The sequence below is a fragment of the Lagenorhynchus albirostris genome, chromosome 12 (genome assembly GCF_949774975.1).
Source record: "Lagenorhynchus albirostris chromosome 12, mLagAlb1.1, whole genome shotgun sequence".
NCBI lineage: Eukaryota > Metazoa > Chordata > Mammalia > Artiodactyla > Delphinidae > Lagenorhynchus > Lagenorhynchus albirostris.
In genome coordinates this window covers 77,144,455-77,165,784 of record NC_083106.1, presented here as the reverse complement: position 1 = coordinate 77,165,784, position 21,330 = coordinate 77,144,455, and the positions used below count along the sequence as shown (strand labels likewise).

The window sequence follows — 21,330 nt, the reverse complement described above, 5'->3', positions numbered from 1 at the left end:
TATCCAGCAACCCCTCTTCTGAGACCTCACCCCTTGTCCCCTCCCCATCTCCACCCCTGCTGACAGTGCAGAATTTTAGGATGAAGGGCAAAAACTTAATCATAGCATTTAAAAATATTTTAAAGTCTCTTAAGCATTTAACCTACTCCTACTTTATCCAATCTTGTCATGTTAATTGAACATTTTGGCATTAAAAAAAAGTTTTAATTGTCTGACTAGGTTACACCAGAAATAGAAAAGCACCTCTCACAGAATCAAGAGCTGAAGGTTATAGAAGATACCAAGATGTTCTTCCTTTTTACTGCACAAAAGTATCTTTCACATCATGTTATAAAGGCATTTCAAATCACATTGATGAAATTCTCCTTTGTACAATGCTGATAAATATAGCTTGTTTCAAAATATTATCACTGGTTGCTTTTTAGCTCTAAATCAGAATTGGACCAGATTCCAGGCCTACTTAAGATATTTCTCAGCATTTAGAAATGTCTAACAATATTCATTCCACTCCCTTCAAAAGCAGTGTTCTCTGCTGATGTTAGTAATGAGATTCTGTAAGAGGCTGGGCGGATTGCTGCATTCAGTGGCAGGTTAGATATATGGCTAACCAAGATCTTTCTAACTTTCAAGACTCAAGGCTGAAACACCTTTCATTAGGTACCTCTTGAAATGGATTTGTACCATAAGCCTCAATGCTTTAAAAGGAAAAGAGTTAGTTTGGTATTTCAGACTTGACTCCATTTTTCTAACTATATTAGTTTTCTCAATTTTATCCAGAAATTGAAGCTTTTATAAAACCCTTACTCATAGATTTCCCCTAGATCTGACGGATCTAGACTCTTAATCTTCACAGTGTTACAAATGCACACCTTGCAGAGAAGACAAAGTCTGACTCCTTCCGTTCCCCCAGAAGATAACTTTTACAAATGAACTAAGTATTTTAAGGAAAGGTACACTGTATGTTACGGATTAAACTAACATAACAGAAGCCCATTCTGAGTGTGAAAAGAACAAATACTGGATTATTTTACAGCAATTCTACTAAAGCCTACTCTAAACTGTGGAATACATCCAATATTCTTAAACATAAACACACAGAGCTAAGGGAGGAAAAAAGAAACTTGAACCCCATGAGCCAAAACTAACCTGCTTCCACTAACCCTAGATGCTAGCATATCCCAGGATACAGCACAGCAGGGAAGAGAGGGGAGGGGAAGACTCAAAGAAATATGCACTCCGAGTGTCAAGCTCAATTAAAGCTGAAGACCATCCCCTGTTGGAATTCTAAGCTGCTAAAAATAAAATTTCACTAAAATAATACCACAATGGTACTATATATAACCTAATGACAAAAGATTCCTCCTTACCTAAGGTTTATAAGGCTGCTATTACTGGTATAATGTATCTTAAAGTGATCAAATAAAACAAAGCATGGTAAAGACTGCTTTATTGGTGGCAGCTAGTACAAGTCAATAAATATTGATCCCCAAAGAAGAACTCAAGTTAGTTATCAGACTACTGGTCCACAGAGAACTGAATGGAGTTGAACCAACCGATTGCTGGGAGGATAAACTGAAGTCAACCCTGCTTCTTGGGGAATGAAGCCACAGCCAGCTGATACATGCCATATGCTGTTCCTGAAAAATAAAGGAAATAAGAACTTAACAGGAAATTCTCAGGTTTAAATGTATAAACCCAATATTCCAGCTAAAAAGTTGTAAGATAAAGAGGCAAGGCTGGTATTAAAACTACTTTTATGGGAATATACAGAAGTATTTTGATAGGTGCTGGCAAAATTTAAAATAAATACATACAAAACACGTTTAATCTAGTTTTAATATTACTTAACTTGTATATAAGTGTTAGATGCAGCAGAGTAATGTATTTGTTAACGTAATGACATGTAAAAAAATTTAAAATAAGATTAAGAACATAAAACCTAAAATTGCCTGAGAAATGCTAAGAATGATTCAAAACCCAAAAGGTCAAGTAGGCAAAGCCTTCCCTGAAGTGTATTATCAATATAAAACCAAGCAAGAGGGACATATAATTTTTAAATAATCAAATTTGAAGTAAGAATTTCTAATAACTGGAAATTTATTTTTAAAACTAATTACCAAAACGTCTACGAAATAGTCACACTGGCCAAAAAGAATTTAGGACTTTACCTTAAGAAAGCCCAAATGTCACTATCTGCTTGTTGTCCATAAAATGTCCCTTCACTGCATTCAATTCAAGCCAAAAAAGGCACCTTGGCATAAGCATAAGGGGACTTTGTGATTAGGGTTCAAACACCAGCTCTTCCAAAGCAATATTATCTGGGTAATTAACATAATTTCTCCATCTTTAAAACGAGGATACGTTACAGACTTAATACAAGGGTTACAGAAATCCATATATGTGGCACTCCTATCAATAGAATGAGCACACAGTAATCACTCTAATACTGTTTCCCTTTCTCCCGCCAGGGGGCAATCATTCAGATTCCTAACTCTGCTCCTAGCATGCTAATTTGTGATATTCCACTGCTAATATTGAATAATGGAACTGCCCAATCCACAGAAAAAATATCAAAGCACTTTACATGCAGTAAAAGTATTGTGCTGTATAAGGTTTTATCTCTGTCATAAATGTGTATGTACAGGGATTAGATGTAAAGTGTATTATTATTATACATCACAGTCAAAATATTTAAGAACCCCTGTTATAGGAGATGGGATAGAGCAGCTATCTTTGGCTCTTCCAAAGGCCTGCAGGGCCACCAGCGGCACATTCCAAAAGCCACCTCTATCACAAGATAATTATCAAACTTTATCGGTTTATTTTTTTTTACAGACATTAAAACGTTCTTATACAATATGTATCAATCGCCTTTGTGAGTCATTATATGTAAAGCAGTAAGACCTCAGATTCTGGGGACAGACTGCCTGTGTTAAAATACTGGCACAGTGAGAGCAGTGATGTTGTTAGTTATCGCTCCCATGATTTTGGTATAGAGCAAGCATTCCAAATGTCTTACCACCAACTGTAAGAATCATGGTGGCTCTGTACAGGAGGGCATCAGCTATCCCACCCTTTAGATGCACTGGAATTCCATTATCCTCCTAGGTTAAAAAAATAATAATTAATGTATATCATTGGTTTCCAACTAAATGAAAAAGACTAATCCATTCATATAAAATTAAGTGGCTTCTTAAAACACTGAAATTGAAATATTTTAAATATCAAAATTAAAAAGGACTACCCTTTTCCTGAATCTTTCTCTACTGCAACTACTTTTAAAATAAAAACTCCTAAAAGTCAACATTCTTTCTTTTAAAGTTAATTTGAGATCTAATAAAATGTTCTTTCCAAAGAACACATAAACAGTAAAGCTGTGAAAATATATTCATTGAGTTCATCAATTTAATTATTAAAAAAAGCAATAATCACCACACTTTGGTCATAGGTACGATCTTTTTTTCCCTTAAAAAAACAGGAGAGAGAGTTTTGGTTTATAACCCTAAATTATATCCTTAGTCTCCCAATCCAGCAGCTGGCATAGCGTAGGATACTTAACACACCTGTTAAATATAAGTATTTTATTTTCATGCAGCATACATAATACTTTTTTTTTAACCACTTAAAATTTTCTTTATGAAACATCAGAGATCACAATTAAACAAAAAACTCACTGATAACCTAACTACTTATAAAGGTAAGTGCTCTGTCCCACTAAGTCTTTCCTCATGAGAAAACCACTATTAACACATATTAATACATATCCTTAATTTTTTAAAGCTTGTATTGTCATAGCTTCTAATTTATGCACATACTTGTTTAATACACAAAATGAGACTATGCTATATAATGGCCTATCACAGATTTTTCACTCACCATTATCTTAACAACCATCTAGCCCATTTAAACCTACTTTGTTCCTTTTAATGGCTACACAGCATTCCACTGTGCAAAAAATAAAATTACATTAGCCAATCCTTTATTAATGGGTATTTAGGTTGTTGGGTTTTTTTGATATTAAACTCCCATAATGATTAATAGCCTATTTCCTATTTTTATATATTTATGCTACTATTCTGTAGGAAAGATTCTTAAAATGGGAGTCCTGAATAGGATATGTACAATAATTTGCTTCTAATACTTTCAAATACTCTAAAATTTCTGTACCAATACTACTTCCTAGCATGTATCAACGTACTGTATAGGAACGCACTTATCTCCCACACCTGGCTAACATAACCTATTTTAAATCTTCTAAAATTTTGACAATCGAACAGGGAAAAAAAGTAGCAACTTGTCATTTTAATTTGCATTTCTTACTGATTTGTAGGAGCTCTCTGTACGCTAAGGTTATTAACCTTTTGTTAATATTAAAAATTTTGTTAATTTAAAAAAGTTTTCCCTCAATTTGTCACTTACCTCAATTTGTACCATAAGTACATTTAAAATTTTCGTGTCACCAAACCTTGCAATTTTTCTCCTTTACAGCTTCTAGGCTTTGTAAAGACTTTCTTAGGATGACCCCTAAGATTAAACCTGATTGTGGTAATCATTCATAGATACATTAAATATAACATTGTTTGTACACCTTAAAAAAAAATCAGGTACAACCTAAATACAAACGATTTATTTATATTCTTTCTTTCTTTCTTTCTTTCTTTGTGTCAGGTCTTAGTTGCGGCACATGGGATCTTCGTTGTGGTGCGTGGGCCTCTCTATAGTTGTGGTGCGTGGGCTCAGTAGTTGCAGTGTGTGGTCTTAGTTCCCCCGGGGCAGGAAGGATCTTAGTTCCCCCATCCCCAGGGATCAAACCCGCGACCCTTGCATAGGAAGGTGGATTCTCAACCACTGGACCACCAGGGAATTCCCAATGCTTGCGATTTTTACTTGTCAATCATACCTCAGTAAGCTGGAAAAAAATTCTCCTATATTTTCTTTTAATATTTTTTGAGGGAGAAGTATTTATATCTGCAATTAATCTTTTAACACACAATACAGAACGGATATAACTTTACTTTCTTCAAAACAGCCACCCAGGGCTTCCCTGGTGGCGCAGTGGTTGAGAGTCCGCCTGCCGATGCGGGGGACGTGGGTTCGTGCCCCGGTCTGGGAAGATTCCACATGCCGCGGAGCGGCTGGGCCCGTGAGCCATGGCCACTGAGCCTGCGCGTCCGGAGCCTGTGCTCCGCAACGGGAGAGGCCACGACAGTGAGAGGCCCGCGTACCGCAAAAAAAAAAACACAAAAAAACAGCCACCCAATTTTTCCATTCCCCACTGATAAGAAATAGCACCTTTAACATATATCAAGTCTCTACATATATTAATGTATTTGTTCTGTTTCTGGGCTCTTCCTATGGTCTATTTGTCTATTACTGTGCAGCTACCCCAGAGTGCCAACCCAATGTGACTCCTCCAAAAGAAAGTGTCTTTGATCTTCACCCCTTCATTTCTTCTGCTTTCCCAAGGGCCTCTTGGTTATAGCAAATGCCCAGTTAGCTATCGACAGACAGTTTCCTATTACTCTTCTGCTAATACAACAGGATTGTTAACAATCAGACGTCTCCAGATTTACCTCCTATCGCCAACTTTTGGTAATCTAATCATAACAAGTAACAATCTCCTATAAAATACTTCAGTACCTGAAAGAGCTTTTGTTTCTCTGAAACTTTATTTTCAAACTGCCTGCGTGAAGCAGTACTTATGGTCCTCTGGGCAATCTGACGAAGAGCCTGAAATTTAAAAAAATCCACATATACTAAACAGACTTAGGGCTTAAAGAAACCCTTCAAAACCAACCATTCCCAATCTTCAGTATTACAGAAAAGTGAAACTGAGAGTTAAAACATAACCGATTTGTCAATAACAAAGTCACAGACAAGCACTGAGGTTTTCCTATTTGTCGCCCCGCCACTGCTCTTTATATTACATTCTTAAGTTTCCAAACACCACATTTAAGAAGCAATTCATGTAGATTTTGAGGGGGAAAAAATCATGATCTTTACCTGAATTGAACCAGTAGCATTATATGAGGAAAACATACTGATATATAGATATTACAGAAATAAAGAATGGTTACAAAATACACGAGGTTCGAAGTTTTTTATTTAAATACTCTACCATATTATTAAAAATCTATTACTTGATATCAAAATAAACTGGCATGATTCCTACTTAATTAAAATGCTTCCCTCATTACATTTTCCCCAAAGAATTAATAGGGCATAAATCTTTTACAAGAGACTTGCATTACATATCCAGTTGAAATAAATTACAAATATGCAATCCACTTTCTAAAATAAATAATATATTGAGAAGATAAGTAAAGCTTTATTGGATAATTACCGAAGAAAACGATCACTGTTACATTTTCCTTCTCTTTTTCAAAACTTGGGGAAAATATTTCACATGCTCAAAGTCGGTGGAGCGGTGAAGGACACTGCAGAACCGCCTGATGGAAGCAACACGACCCTTCGGCCATGAATGCTCCTAAAGCGCCAGCCAAAACTGAAAGGCTTGCTTTTTAAACTGCCTTCTGCTGCTCACAAACCTCAGAGTCACTGAAACTCAAACCCCTCGGTATCCGAGGAACATCCTTCTGCTGACGCTTCCGGGTTATCAGAAACTTCCCACCCGCACCCACAAGATTAGGGGTGGCGACTAAGAACCCAAGGCTTGTCTAACGCACAATCCTCTGGTCACCTCCCCAGCTTCTCCACTCCTTACAACTACCCAGCACAGCTTGGGGCAAGAGTGATCCATGGAAGGGAAGGAAGGTCAAGCGAAAAGGACACGGACCAAGGAAGGTGACCTCCGAAGCCGCCCTCTCCCTCTCTCCTTCCCTCCCAGGAGAGGCTTTCTTGTCGCGAACCTCTAGCCTCCGCTCCCAACCCCCTCGCCCCACATCCCGAATGCCAGCCGACAAGCTACTCACCAGCAGACTCCGCAGCATCTTGGCTCCGTTACTGCCCACCAACCGCGACAACTGAACACCAGGAACGAAGATCCACACGCCGGAATTGGAACTACCTTCTGGCCTTGCGCAAGCGCCTGGAGCCTAAATACTTCCGGGCGGAGGAGGGACTTGCTCCTAACCATAGAGAGCGGAAGAAAAGAGAGAGCGGCCGGACGGCTGTGGCCGCTCTAGCCGGCAGGCTGTCTCTGCGCCTCGACCTCGTTCTTGAGCCGCCGGTTACCCCGGGAGCGGAGGCTGGGGATAAAGGAACGACTTTTGAGACCTGAGAGGCAGGGAGGGAGGCATTACGTACTCGTTTAACTAGCTCAGATAAAATTAATGTGAGACCAGGCTATCGAAGAAAATTAGTGTGTGTATTTTGAACGAGAAGACGTAAAAAACTGAGCAACCTTTGAGCCACTGTTTAGAACGCTGGTTTGGCCGAACTCTAAACTGTGAAGCTGGATGAAATACAAAACAAAAAGTATAACTTCTCTTACACGGATACAATCAGTTTTCTCCACTGTTGTGAGGACGTTACTGTTCCGTGTGCTGAGAGTGTGCTGTGTAGAGCTGCGTCGGGATACTAGTTTTTATCTTGCTGCACCTTTGGGTGCTGCAGAACTCCCCATGCAAGAAGCTCTCCCACAGTGTCGCGAAAGTGTGGAAGCTGTTCACTCGTTTCTCTGAGTCTGGGAAGACGCTGAAAAGAGGGGGAAATTTTAATTGGGGGACCAGAAATGGGAGGGCAAATCTGGACTCCGGAGTCTTGCTGCCTCAGGCTAGCACGGCACTTTCCATGGTTGGAGTGGCCAGACACAGCAATTATTGTACAGATACCAACTGTGCTTAAATAATGCCACATTACAAGTGTCTGTTACAAGTGCCCACCCTCAAGCGGGTATAAATACAAAAGTATCCACCCTATACCACAGTAAATATCTGTCCACCTTTTTACAAACTCATAATTATTCCACTGTCATTTCAAATAGAAAGCTGATGATGTATGGGTTCAGCATAGGTGAAATGTGTAGATAAAATTAGTAATATTGAAATTATTATTCCTTCTGATCTTTAGACTTAGACCCACCAAGTTACTTGTTCCCAGTTCAAGTTATTTTCTCACCGATTTTAATACCCAATTATTTATAAATTTATATAAAGCTTTAAATGGCAAATGGTCAAGAATCAGAACTCTATTTCAATATCATTCTGGTAGTAGTGAAACGCTGGATTGGATATGAGTTACCAGGACAGAGAGTCCATTAGAAGGTACTTATAGTAATCCAAGGAAAAAAGAAAACCTGAAGTCAGTCAACAGCAAAAGAGATGTAGCTAAAGGGATGTAGATAAGGGGATGGGTTAGAGAGCCAACAATGAGGAAGTACCTTCAAAAATCAACAGAATGTAGTGATTTATTGGATTGGGAAGTTGGGGAGGAGAGCAGATTTCTGGCTTAACTCGTAAGATGGTTGGTCATACCTACCATTCACTACATCGAGGAATATAAGAGAAACACCAGGCTAGGATGGGATGAGTTCCCTTGATTTGACAGAAGGGAGTGGTCGTCGTTCACTGAGTGCCATTTTTCTATACTTTGTGCTAAATGAGTTTCATCTATCACTTCCCTTATTCCTCAAATCAATATCTGTCAAGTGGGTATTAAAATCCCCATTTTACAGACAAGGAAATGGTAAAGTAAATGATTTAGGGGCTTAAATAATCTGAAGATACAGTTTATGTATTTAAGAGCCAGGTCAGCCTGATTCTAAAATCCGTATTCTGAATCTTTCAGGTGCAGATTGATAGTGAAGAGACTACAGTGCAATAGTGGGATGAAAGCCTGGCTGAGGCTGAAGATAGTAATAAAATATAAACTGCTCTTTTACAAGCTTTGTCGTGAAAAAGGAATGACAACATACCCCGGGGATCAGACCACTGACTCAATTGCAATTTGACATATAATTGTAAATCTATTTCTTTCTGCATTGCTTGTCCCTGAAACAAAGTGGCATATAAGTCTTGACAGTGAAAGTGATGTATGGTGAGTTCAATCTTCTGGCACATCACCCTGCATAGAAAAGCTTGTGACATACAGACAAGCTCCCATTAATGTCACTTAAGGTACACAGTTTTTCAAAATGTACTAAGATCACCAAAAGGTACTTCAAGGTGGTTCCGGTTTAAGATAGCGGATTGGCCCCAAGAGTTCGTTTGTCCTCCCTATCACTCCGGTAAAAATGAAAGAAAAGGAATTGAAAGGGTATGAGGTTTTTTTCATTTCATTTTATTTTTTTTATACAGCAGTTTCTTATCAGTATCTATTTTATATGTATTAGTGTATATGTCAATCCCAATCTCCCAATTCATCCCACCACCACCACCCCGCCACTTTCCCCCCTTGGTGTCCATATGTTGGTTCGTATGAGGTGTTTTTAGATACATCACCTTAAGTGAATCTCAAAGGCATTATGCTGAGTAAAAGAAGCCAGTTTCAAAAGGTCACATATGATATGATTCCATTTATGACATTCCAGAAGACAAAACTATGGGGATGGAGAAGAGATCAGTGGTTGCCTGGGCTTATGGGTGGAGGGAAGGGTGACTATAAAGATGTATAGTAAAAGGGAGGTTGGGAGCTTTTGGTACTGCTCTGTATTCTAAAATGGTTACACAAACCTATGCGTGTGTTAAAATTCGCAGAACTGTACACTACAAGTACAAAAAGTAAAGTTTACTGTATGACAGTCTAAAAAACGTTTCTTAAAAGACAGCCCAAAAGGATGGCGACCAAAGAGGAGACAGAAAATCAATTTCAACAGATTTCTGGAAAACAGAAAGCAGATGGGATATAGCTGAGCAGGACCAAGGAAGCCACAATCTAAAGGGACTGCAAGGGGGATGGATACCAGTGAGAAGCATGTTGATTGGTTCTAAAATCCCTGAGAAGCTCAGAGACTTGAAAGTAGAATTTATAGCAAAGAGTGGAATCAAGGGACAGGCCTGAAAATGAGTAGCTGAAAATTATATACAACAGAATGGTCAGCTCCCTGCAATCTCTGCCCTACCCCTCTCGGCCAAATACAGTCTCTCACCTCGGTCACTGTCTCCCACAGGTAGAAGGCAAGAACATTTTTATCTGGAAAAAGTAATGGGAGACAACTAGGTGGAAGGCATATGCAAAGGGATGGGTATACCTGAAATGTGTGAAGCGGAAAACAGAAGCTGGGGTGAAAGACAAGGCAGAAGCAGAGAGTTCAAAGCAGTAAGAGACAGAGCCTCTTTCAACCCCTTCCTTTTGCAGAAGACTAGAGAATTCTTCCCCAGAGAAACTGAACAGTCCCACAGAAAAGGCCTCCAGCCAAATGACTGGCTCCCTGACAGTCATTCCCTAATGCGGAGCTTCTCAAAATTCAGTCTACCTACAGTTGCTGACCTGCCAACTATTTATTACTTGTCTAAGCATTTTATCATGAACAGAACAAACAATGCACTCAGTGGCATTTTTCAGTAGCACTGCGCTACTGAGGCCATCACTTGTCAAGCACTGCCCACAAACAAAGAGCTTTCAATGAGTTTTGGGGGTCCATTTATACATGATAGATTGCTGAGACTAGCCAGAAATACAAGGAAAGTCACCTACGTGAAAAACTGAAAATAGCTCCAGTAAACAAGAGAGTGAACTAGGAAACAGCAGATCCAACACAGGAGGGTGACAAAAAGAGGGAATGTGATAATGGCTGAGTAGCTGTCTGAGAAAACCACCAGTAGAGATTGGCAGAGAAGGACAAATGCAGAATAGACCTTTCTAGCAAAAACAGGGAATCAGGTTATCAGGTATTTGGGGACAAAAAACCTTCAAAAGACTAGTGATAAGAACAGGGTGGACCTGATAGAAAAGTTGGAAAAACTTTAAGACAGGCTTCCAGAAAGTTATGTTGATGTTAAAAGTGGGGTGATTATTAATTCCAGGAAAAATAAAGTGTACAAAGTATAATCTTGGTGCTCTGCTTTGCTCTAAAGTATACAGTATTTTTAAAGTCATAATTAAACAACTGCTAATGTGTTTATTAAATATTATAATTATATAATGGGGGAAGGGGAAGTACGTGTGTTAGCTACATCATCAGGTAATATTATCAAGAAGACAATAATGTCTAAAACTGTTAAATCAAGCAATAGTAGAACAGGCATATAATTTAGATACACTAAGATAAATACCAAAAGTAACAACTTTTGAAGTCAAAGTAATTGTCTCTAGAAGGTAGAAAGTTGGGACAGGTACTGCTGTTTTTCATCATAAGGCCTTTAGATTTTTTTAACTGTGTACACATGTTACTTTGACAAATTTTACATATATAAAAGAAAATAAGGTCACCATGGTCTGATGTGATTTTAGACATGATATCTATTTATTTATTTTTAAATGATATTTATTTTGAAATTTCAAATGACATTAGGGGAAATGTGATTTTTTTTTTTTTTTTCCAGTATGCGGGCCTCTCACTGTTGCGGCCTCTCCCATTGCAGAGCACAGGCTCCGGACGCACAGGCTCAGCGGCCATGGCTCACGGGCCCAGCCGCTCCACGGCATGTGGGATCCTCCCGGACCGGGGCACGAACCCGTGTCCCCTGCATCGTCAGGAGGACTCTCAACCACTGCGCCACCAGGGAAGCCCGGGAAATGTGATTTTTACGTTTATTGAATGGGGCATGGGCTAAAAAGGGGCTCTAAAACACTTTACTAGATTATCCAAATACTACAACAAACATTTATGCACCAAATTCTTCTTGAAGCAGCACTTCCTTACTCCCTCCACCCTCCCCTCAAACTAACCATGTTCGCAAAGAACAGAACTTTGAAGCTTAACCAACAAAGGATGGTACAATAATTCTAAGGCAGTGTTTCCATAAAGACGGGGCAAGCAGGCTGAACAGCAGTCGTTACACCTACCACTCAGCTGCTCCTCTTTGCTAGTCTGGCTTTTCATTTCCTGTGTCCCTGCCCAATTCATTATTTTCGTCATCATTGTCTCTATACCAGTTATTCATTTTCTATTTACCAGAAGTTTCCCTTGATCTAATACCAAATTTAGCCTGTCTGCTTGTAACAGGTTATAATCTGACCACTTCTTGGTAAGAACAGATGTTTCTCAGCAACGTGAATAAATCCTGCAGTTAATGCTATCAGAGTGATTAACATATTCACATATGGCAATCAAATCTAGGCATGGAAATGTTAAAATTTGGACTCATTGAGCCTGGGCTACAATTTAGTGCTAAACATCTGCAACAACACTGGTGCGCTGTTATTTTAGCAAGACACCTGAACATAGCAAAATTAATTTTGTTCATTTTTATTAATACAGAACATACTAACAGAAAGTTATCTTTCAATATAATCAAAGTTACAAATACTGTAACCAAGAAACAAATAATATTCACTTGACTTGACTCTCCTCTTCATTGAATAATTTTCTATTAGGTAGTACAGTTATTTTTACCAATTTACTTTTAAACTGCTTTCTGATTTCAAAGAAATTTCTTAGCTTTTACTTATTAAATAATTCCTTCAGTTGGGAATTTCATATATCAAAATATTTCCTGCAAGTTAGTACATTCTTCAATGCCTTCTACTTAACCTAGTTGTCTTAAAATGCAATATGATTCTTTGAAAGTTGAGTATGACATCAGTGTTTCCCAAAGATCAGCATAAAGCCCATAAGAAAGAAATGTTTTCCTTCCGCCAGTCACAGAGGCCATATGAATGTTCCACATTCTTCATATTCAGCAACAGGAATCGCTTACAGCTCAAATGGCAGGAGACAAGGGAGAACTTAGGCCATCAATGTACTTGTAAAATAGATAAAACTCCAAATATATTTTAAGATTCCGTCTTGACCACAGATGAGAAAGTGTTGGAAGAGCTCTTCAACTTTTCTGTAGCAGCACCTCTGGTCCCCCAGTTAGAAAAAGAGACGCAGGACGGCAGTCCTTCTTAAGCAGCACAAACTCAATCTGCAAAGACTGGGAGAAGCCCTCTCCCCCAACGATATACCCCAGAAAATAAACTGCCATGTGCAAGAGGGTCAATTATCAGAATAAATAACCATATTCTGAAGGACTGATAAAACAAAGAATAGTTTTACACAAAGAATACCCTATGCACTCAGAAATTTCAGGACAATTATACATTAAGTACTTAATGCAAGTAATATTCTATCTGTTGAAAGTCATTATGAACTACAAGTTCTTTTAACTGAATTTCATATTATACAAAACTTAAGAAGTGTGGCACATTTCTACTATTAACCATTACATTATTTTTGTTTTTTTTTTAAAAAACATATATTAATCAAAACTGATACATTACCCAGACCTGTTGATTTAAAATATAAACGAAGGAAACCATTACAAACTCTGAATTCAAACAGGCATTCTTCTATACAAACCTATGAGTTATTTTAGTTAAAAAAAAAAAAAAAAAGCTATTTCAATGCAATTAAGCCACCTCTGATTAAGACATACATTTCATGCATGTGAAACACTAAGTTTACATTCAAGAATAAGTTCCATAACAAATTACAGCATTTATTCAATAAGGAATATTAAAAATAATTCCAGTTAATAGAAAATAAAATAACTTCAAGCGCATATAATTTATCATGTACATACTCCAAAATCTCCAGAATTCAACTAGGAAATTTAAAGAACTTCTTTTTAAAGTACATCTTAGAAAAACCAACCAAAACAATCGGTGGCTTAACTAAAGAGAATGTGCATACATATTCATCCTTGACCTATATGTAAAAATTGAATGAAATATAGAGGAAATGAAGGTTACTGTTTTCCAAAATTTCTGCAATATTAGTACTTAAGTCAAAACACTTACCTGCAAAATAAAAACAGCTTGAGGTATTTCCAATGCTGAAGCAAATTTCTTAATGTTAAATACCACAATGAAAACAGTCTCCTTTGAATATTTACATCTGGTTGACAGTTGAGGCAGAAGATAAAGGTCGGCCAAGAAGCTTTCCAAGCTCACCTATATTCTTTCATCCCTTATGAAGTGTAAGCTTCAAGGGAAATGGTCACATGTAAAAACATCAAATGAGATGGGTTTCCTGACTGCAACATCTTAACCAAATGGAAAGAGGAATTTTAAATCTTCCTACCGGAGACCTACCATGAGCATTAATTCCTATTCTAGACAGGTAAATAGGTCCTTTGAAATCAAACCTAAGCTTGACAAAGAACTGTACTGGATAAACTGAATACATGAACCACCTCAACAAAGATGGTACTTTAAGCCTTTACACACGACCTGTGAAAAGGATGAAGTGTTTTATTTAGATTTGGTCTTTCTTCATCTTTTTGTAACTACGAATCCTAAAGGGTTAGCAAGTCATTATACTCACACATCTTGTAATCACTTTCTTCACACAATAGGCACACATATACAGTATCATATGTCAATATAATATTATCAACACAGCATAAACATTTAAGCAGCAGACGCATTTCGCATGAAAGAGGCTCCATGCATCATACGGACTGTCCCATCAGAAAGGAAACATAAGAATGCCATTTCAGCAGTTACAGTGTTGATATGATCAGTATAGCGAATTTGTTTTATACCCGTCATATATTTTCCTAAGTCATCCATAAGGAAGAAGCAAAGGACAAAGACAGCTTTAAAAAAAAAAAGTTATGTGCCAACTTCAAAAATGACATACTAACCAGACATCAGCATTTGAAAGCTAGGTTGAATAGGACTGGCCTTGATGCACATGCAGTAAATTTGTTTTCAAAATATAAAATTAAATGGTAATGTCGGCAGTATTACTACTGTTTCTATATTTATGATTAATTACTAGCAGTACAACTCCCAGAAGGAAGGAGATGGATCCAATAGCGATGTAAGCAATCCCCAAAAATGGATTTTTTCCTCCCATCCATGAAATAGTGCTCAAGATCATCCGTTTTCGTCCATCAAATGAATGTACAGGGTAATCTGAAGATTGTATAGGAAGACTTTTCCATGTCTAGTTACTTGATTTTTAAAATACAACTTAAAAAGTTGGCATTTAATTGCTTGTAATTCATTGGTAAAATTCTACAATACACAGGCACCTTACTCATATGTTCTGAATCACAAAATAATTATATAATTATTATCCAAAAGGATTGATTTCACAAATTAAATGTTAGTAGTAAAAGCCAATATAGAGACAAGATGAAAAGGCAGAGGGCTATGTACCAGATGAAGGAACAAGATAAAACCCCAGAAAAAAAACTAAATGAAGTGGAGATAGGCAACCTTCCAGAAAAAGAATTCAGAATAATGATAGTGAAGATGATCCAGGACCTCGGAAAAAGAATGGAGGCAAAGATCGAGAAGATGCAAGAAATGTTTAACAAAGACCTAGAAGAATTAAAGAACAAACAGAGATGAACAATACAATAACTGAAATGAAAAATACACTAGAAGGAATCAACAGCAGAATAACTGAGGCAGAAGAACAGATAAGTGACCTGGAAGACACAATGGTGGAATTCATTGCAGCGGAACAGAATAAAGAAAAATGAATGAAAAGAAATGAAGACAGCCTAAGAGACCTCTGGGACATTAAATGCAACAACATTTGCATTACAAAGGTCCCAGAAGAAGAGAGAAAGGACCCGAAAAAAATATTTGAAGGATTATAGTTGCAAACTTCCCTAACATGGGAAAGGAAATAGCCACCCAAGTCCAGGAAGCGCAGAGAGTCCCAGACAGGATAAACCCAAGGAGAAACATGCCGAGATACACAGTAATCAAATTGGCAAAAATTAAAGACAAAGAAAAATTATTGAAAGCAGCAAGGGAAAAACGACAAATAACATACACGGGAACTCCCATAAGGTTAACAGCTGATTTCTCAGCAGAAACTCTGCAAGCCAGAAGGGAGTGGCATGATATACTTAAAGTGGTGAAAGGGACGAATCTACAACCAAGATTACTCTACCCAGCAAGGATCTCATTCAGATTCGAAGGAGAAATCAAAAACTTTACAGACAAGCAAAAGCTAAGAGAATTCAGCACCACCAAACCAGCTCTACAACAAATGCTAAAGGAACTTCTCTAAGTGGGAAACACAAGAGAAGAAAAGGACCTACAAAATCAATTAATAAAATGGCAATAGGAACATACATATCAATAACTACCTTAAACGTGAATCGAGGAAATGCTCCAACCAAAAGACACAGGCTTGCTGAATGGATACAAAAACAAGACCCATGTATATGCTGTCTACAAGAGGCCCAATTCAGACCTAGGGACACATACAGACTGAAGGTGAGGGGATGGAAAAAGATATTCCATGCAAATGGAAATCAAAAGAAAGCTGGAGTAACAATACTCATATCAGATAAAATAGACTTTAAAATAAAGAACGTTACAAAAGACAAGGAAGGACACTACGTAATGATCAAGGGATCAACCCAAGTAGAAGATATAACAATTATAAATATATATGCACCCAACATAGAAGCACCTCAATATATAAGGCAAATGCTAACAGCTCTAAAAGAGGAAATTGACAGTAACACAATAATAGTGGGGGACTTTAACACCTCACTTACACCAATGGACAGATCATCCAAACAGAAAATTAATAAGGAAGCACAAGCTTTAAATGATACAATACACCAGATAGATTTAATAGATATTTATAGGACGTTCCATCCAGAAACAGCAGATTACACTTTCCTCTCTAGTGCACACGGAACATTCTCCAGGATAGATCACATCTTGGGTCACAAATCAAGCCTCAGTAAACTTAAGAAAATTGAAATCATATCAAGCATCTTTTCTGACCACAACGCTATGAGATTAGAAATCAATTACCAGGAAAAAAACGTAAGATACACAAACATGGAGGCTAAACAATATGTTACTAAATAACCAAGAGATCACTGAAGAAATCAAAGAGGAAATCAAAAAATACCTAGAGACAAATGACAATGAAAACATGACTATCCAAAATCTATGGGATGCAGCAAAAGCAGTTCTGAGAGGGAAGGTTATTGCTATACAAGCCTACCAAAAGAAACAAGAAAAATCTCAAATAAACAATCTAACCTTACACCTAGAGGAACTAGAGAAAGAAGAACAAACAAACCCCAAAGTTAGCAGATGGAAAGAAATCATAAAGATCAGAGCAGAAATAAATGAAATAGAAACAAAGAAAACAATAGCAAAGATCAATAAAACTAAAAGCTGGCTCTTTGAGAGGATAAACAAAAGTGATAAACCATTAGCCAGACTCATCAAGAAAAAGAGGGAGAAGACTCAAATCAATAAAATTAGACATGAAAAAGGAGAAGTTACAACAGACACTGCAGAAATACAAAGCATCCTAAGAGACTACTGTAAGCAACTCTATGCCAATAAAATGGACAACCTGGAAGAAATGGACAAATTCTTAGAAAGGTATAACCTTCCAAGACTGAACCAGGAAGAAACAGAAAATATGAACAGACCAATCACAAGTAATGAAATTGAAACTGTGATTAAAAATCTTCCAAGAAACAAAAGCCCAGGACCAGATGGCTTCACAGGTGAATTCTATCAAACATTTAGAGAAGAGCTAACACCCATCCTTCTCAATCTCTTCCAAAAAATTGCAGAGGAAGGAAAACTCCCAAACTCATTCTATGAGGCCACCATCACCCTGATACCAAAACCAGACAAAAATACTACAAAAAAAGAAAATTACAGACCAATATCACTGATAAATATAGATGCAAAAATCCTCAACAAAATACTAGCAAACAGTATCCAACAGCACATTAAAAGGATCATACACCATGATCAAGTGGGATTTATCCCAGGGATGCAAGGATTCTTCAATATACGCAAATCAATCAATGTGATAAACCATATTAACAAATTGAAGAATAAAAACTATATGATCATCTCAATAGTTGCAGAAAAAGCTTCTGACAAAATTCAACACCCATTTATGATAAAAACTCTCCAGAAAGTGTGCATAGAGGGAACGTACTTCAACATAATAAAGGCCATATATGACACCCACAGCAAACATCATTCTCAATGGTGAAAAACTGAAAGCATTTCCTCTAACATCAGGAACAAGACAAGGTTGCCCACTCTCACCACTATTATTCAACATAGTTTTGGAAGTCCTAGCCACGGCATCCGGGAAGAAAAAGAAATAAAAGGAATACAAATTGGAAAAAAAGAAGTAAAACTGTCCCTGTTTGCAGATGATATGACACTATACATAGAGAATCCTAAAGATGCCACCAGAAAACTACTAGAGCTAATCAATGAATTTGGTAAAGTTGCAGGATACAAAATTAATGCACAGAAATCTCTTGCATTCCTATACATTAATGATAAGAAATCTGAAAGAGAAATTAAGGAAACACTCCCATTTACCACTGCAACAAAAGGAATAAAATACCTAGGAATAAACCTACCTAGGGAGACAAAAGACCTGTATGCAGAAAACTATAAGACACTGATGAAAGAAATTAAAGATGATACCAACAGATGGAGTGACGTACCATGTTCTTGGATTGGAAGAATCAATATTGTGAAAATGACTACCCAAAGCAATCTACAGATTCAATGCAATCCCTATCAAATTACCAATGGCATTTACAGAACTAGAACAAAAAATCTTAAAATTTGTAATGGAGACACAAAAGACCCCGAATAGCCAAAGCAGTCTTGAGGGGAAAAAACGGAGCTGGAGGAATCAGACTCCCTGACTTCAACTATACAAAGGTACAGTCATGAAGACAGTATGGTACTGGCACAGAAACAGAAACATAGATCGAGGGAACAGGATAGAAAGCCCAGAGGCAAACCCACGCACCTATGGTCAGCTAATCTATGACAAAGGAGGCAAGGATATACAGTGGAGAAAAGACAGTCTCTTCAATAAGTGGTGCTGGGAAAACTGGACAGCTACATGTAAAAGAACGAAATTAGATCACTCCCTAACAGCATACACAAAAATAAACTCCAAATGGATTAGAGACCTGAATGTAAGACCGGACACTATAAAACTCCTAGAGGAAAACATAGGAAGAACACTGTTTGACATAAATCACAGCAAGATCTTTTTTGATCCACCTCCTAGAGTAATGGAAATGAAAACAAACAAATGGGACCTAATGAAACTCAAAAGCTTTTTGCACAGCAAAGGAAACCATAAACAAGACGAAAAGACAACCCTCAGAATGGGAGAAAATATTTGCAAATGAATCATCAGACAAAGGATTAATCTCCAAACTATATAAACAGCTCAGGCAGCTCAATATTAAAAAGCAAACAACCCAATCCAAAAATGGGCAGAAGACCTAAATAGACATTTCTCCAAAGAAGACATACAGATGGCCAAGAAGCACATGAAAACCTGCTCAGCATCACTTATTATGAGAGAAATGCAAATCAAAACTACAGTGAGCTATCACCTCACACAGGTTAGAATGGGCATCATCAGAACATCTACAAACAACAAATGCTGCAGAGGGTGTGGAGAAAAGGGAACCCTCTCGCACTGTTGGTGGGAATGTAAATTGATACAGCCACTATGGAAAATAGTATGGAGGTTCCTTAAAGAGCTAAAAATAGAATTACCATATAACCCAGCAATCCCACTACTGGGCATATACCCTGAGAAAACCTAATTCAAAAAGACACATGCACCTCAATGTTCACTGCAGCACTATTTACAATAGCCAGGTCAGGGAAGCAACCTAAATGCCCATTGACAGATGAATGGATAAAGAAGATGTGGTACATATATACAATGGAATATTACTCAGCCATGAAAAGGAACAAAGTTGGGTCATTTGTAGGGACGTGGATAGATCTAGAGACTATCATACAGAGTGAAGTAAGTCAGAAAGGGAAAAACAAATATCGTATATTAACGTATATATGTGGAACCTAGAAAATGGTACAGATGAACCGGTTTGCAGTGCAGAAATAGAGACACAGATGCAGAGAACAAACGTATGGACACCAAGCGGGGAAAGCAGCTGGGGGTGGGGGTGGTGTGATGTATTGGGAGATTGGGATTGACATGTATACACTGATGTGTATAAAATGGATGACTAATAAGAAACTAAATAAATAAATAGGAAAAATAACAAAATAAAAGCCAGTACAGTTTACAAGCAAAAACAACTAAAGTTAAGGGTTATATAATTTCTCATTTCTTAGATATTTCTGTTCTCATTATACAGGAGGGGTAAAAGGTCTGTAATGTGAAAATATATTTCAGATAAATAGCAATGAAACCCATAGAGGAAAAAGAGCTTGACAGACCAGGAGAAAAAGGAAGAATGAAGAGATTAGGGGTCTCTATGAGCTCAAAGAGCACATGTAGCAAGAGTGTAGTTATGAGAGAATGGGACGACTCATACAAGGTCGAAAAGCATGACAATGAAGTTTTACATTAGTGATTTGGAGCAATGGTGAAACTCACGGTGTGACACTGGATTGACGACTAAAACAGAGTGGAATTGAAGGGTGGATCCTTAAACAAATTTGAGAAATGGGACACCAACATGTTGGATGAGCTACCTACACGGACCAGTTCTAGGATTTGGCAAGAGTTAGGGAAGAGAAGAAGACAGAACTAAGTCCCTATGCAAAAGGTTTACAACTTTTTCAAAAGCATCTTTTGAATCATGTTAGTTCCCATCTCTTTCTCCAGCTTCTGTAGCTCCCCAGCCCCGCAGATGACTCCCCAGCCCGGCTGTGACTCCAATGGCAGGCTCAGCTCTACTAGTTCTTAAATCAATCCCAACCTGAGCCAGGAATGACTGTAAGAGCTCTAACTAACCCAACACTCTATGGGATGTGGTATCAAATCACCCATGCTAGTCTCTCTGTATCGCAACCCTATAAAGTGGGCTTCTGCCTTGATTCTAATACCTAGTTCCCACCTTATACCCGATTTTGATAATTAACCCTTAACGTTCTGCAGGTCAAATTCCTGTTTTATCGATTTTCAAAATAGTCTGCATTCCTCCTAAAAGTTCTCTTGGTGCAAATTATCTGTCAACTGAGAACTCCTGAGTGCTCCAAAGATTTCCCTTTATTGTGCTGTAGGCTACAGGATGCCCTCTACTTTGGCCATAGCCTCAAGATAATGTTCTTTCTACCAGCACCTAAACTCGGTCTGTCTGTCTAAAATTTCTGCTATGTAGGCCTAGTTTCAAACACTTGGTCACTTTCAGTCTGTCACTCTCAGGTCATGTTCAGTTGTCTACTGAGGTGCAAAATCAAAAAACTAAGGCTACAAATAGGTCTTTATTTTGAAATTAGGTCTATTAACTTAACCGTTTATTA

At 37.8% G+C, this 21,330-nt stretch overlaps 2 protein-coding genes across 2 annotated transcripts in view; both read right to left on the bottom strand.

Annotated features, from left to right (window-relative positions):
• Positions 1 to 1,430: 1,430 nt before the first annotated feature.
• Positions 1,431 to 7,085, bottom strand: LOC132530770 (cytochrome c oxidase subunit 7A2, mitochondrial). The gene is made up of 4 exons (XM_060168156.1): positions 6,933 to 7,085; positions 5,641 to 5,730; positions 3,020 to 3,104; positions 1,431 to 1,637 (listed from the first exon to the last, which is right to left on the bottom strand). The coding sequence occupies exons 1-4, from the start codon at positions 6,948 to 6,950 to the stop codon at positions 1,579 to 1,581; spliced, it is 252 nt and encodes an 83-aa protein (XP_060024139.1). The 5' UTR covers positions 6,951 to 7,085; the 3' UTR covers positions 1,431 to 1,578.
• A 5,209-nt stretch (positions 7,086 to 12,294) lies between these two features.
• The window catches only part of TMEM30A (transmembrane protein 30A), a 42,449-nt gene continuing 33,413 nt past the window's right edge, over positions 12,295 to 21,330 (bottom strand). Inside the window, exon 7 of the mRNA XM_060167901.1 lies at positions 12,295 to 14,967. Within this exon, the coding sequence (XP_060023884.1) occupies positions 14,774 to 14,967 (194 nt within the window). The 3' untranslated portion in view covers positions 12,295 to 14,773. The remainder of the gene's footprint in view (positions 14,968 to 21,330) is intronic.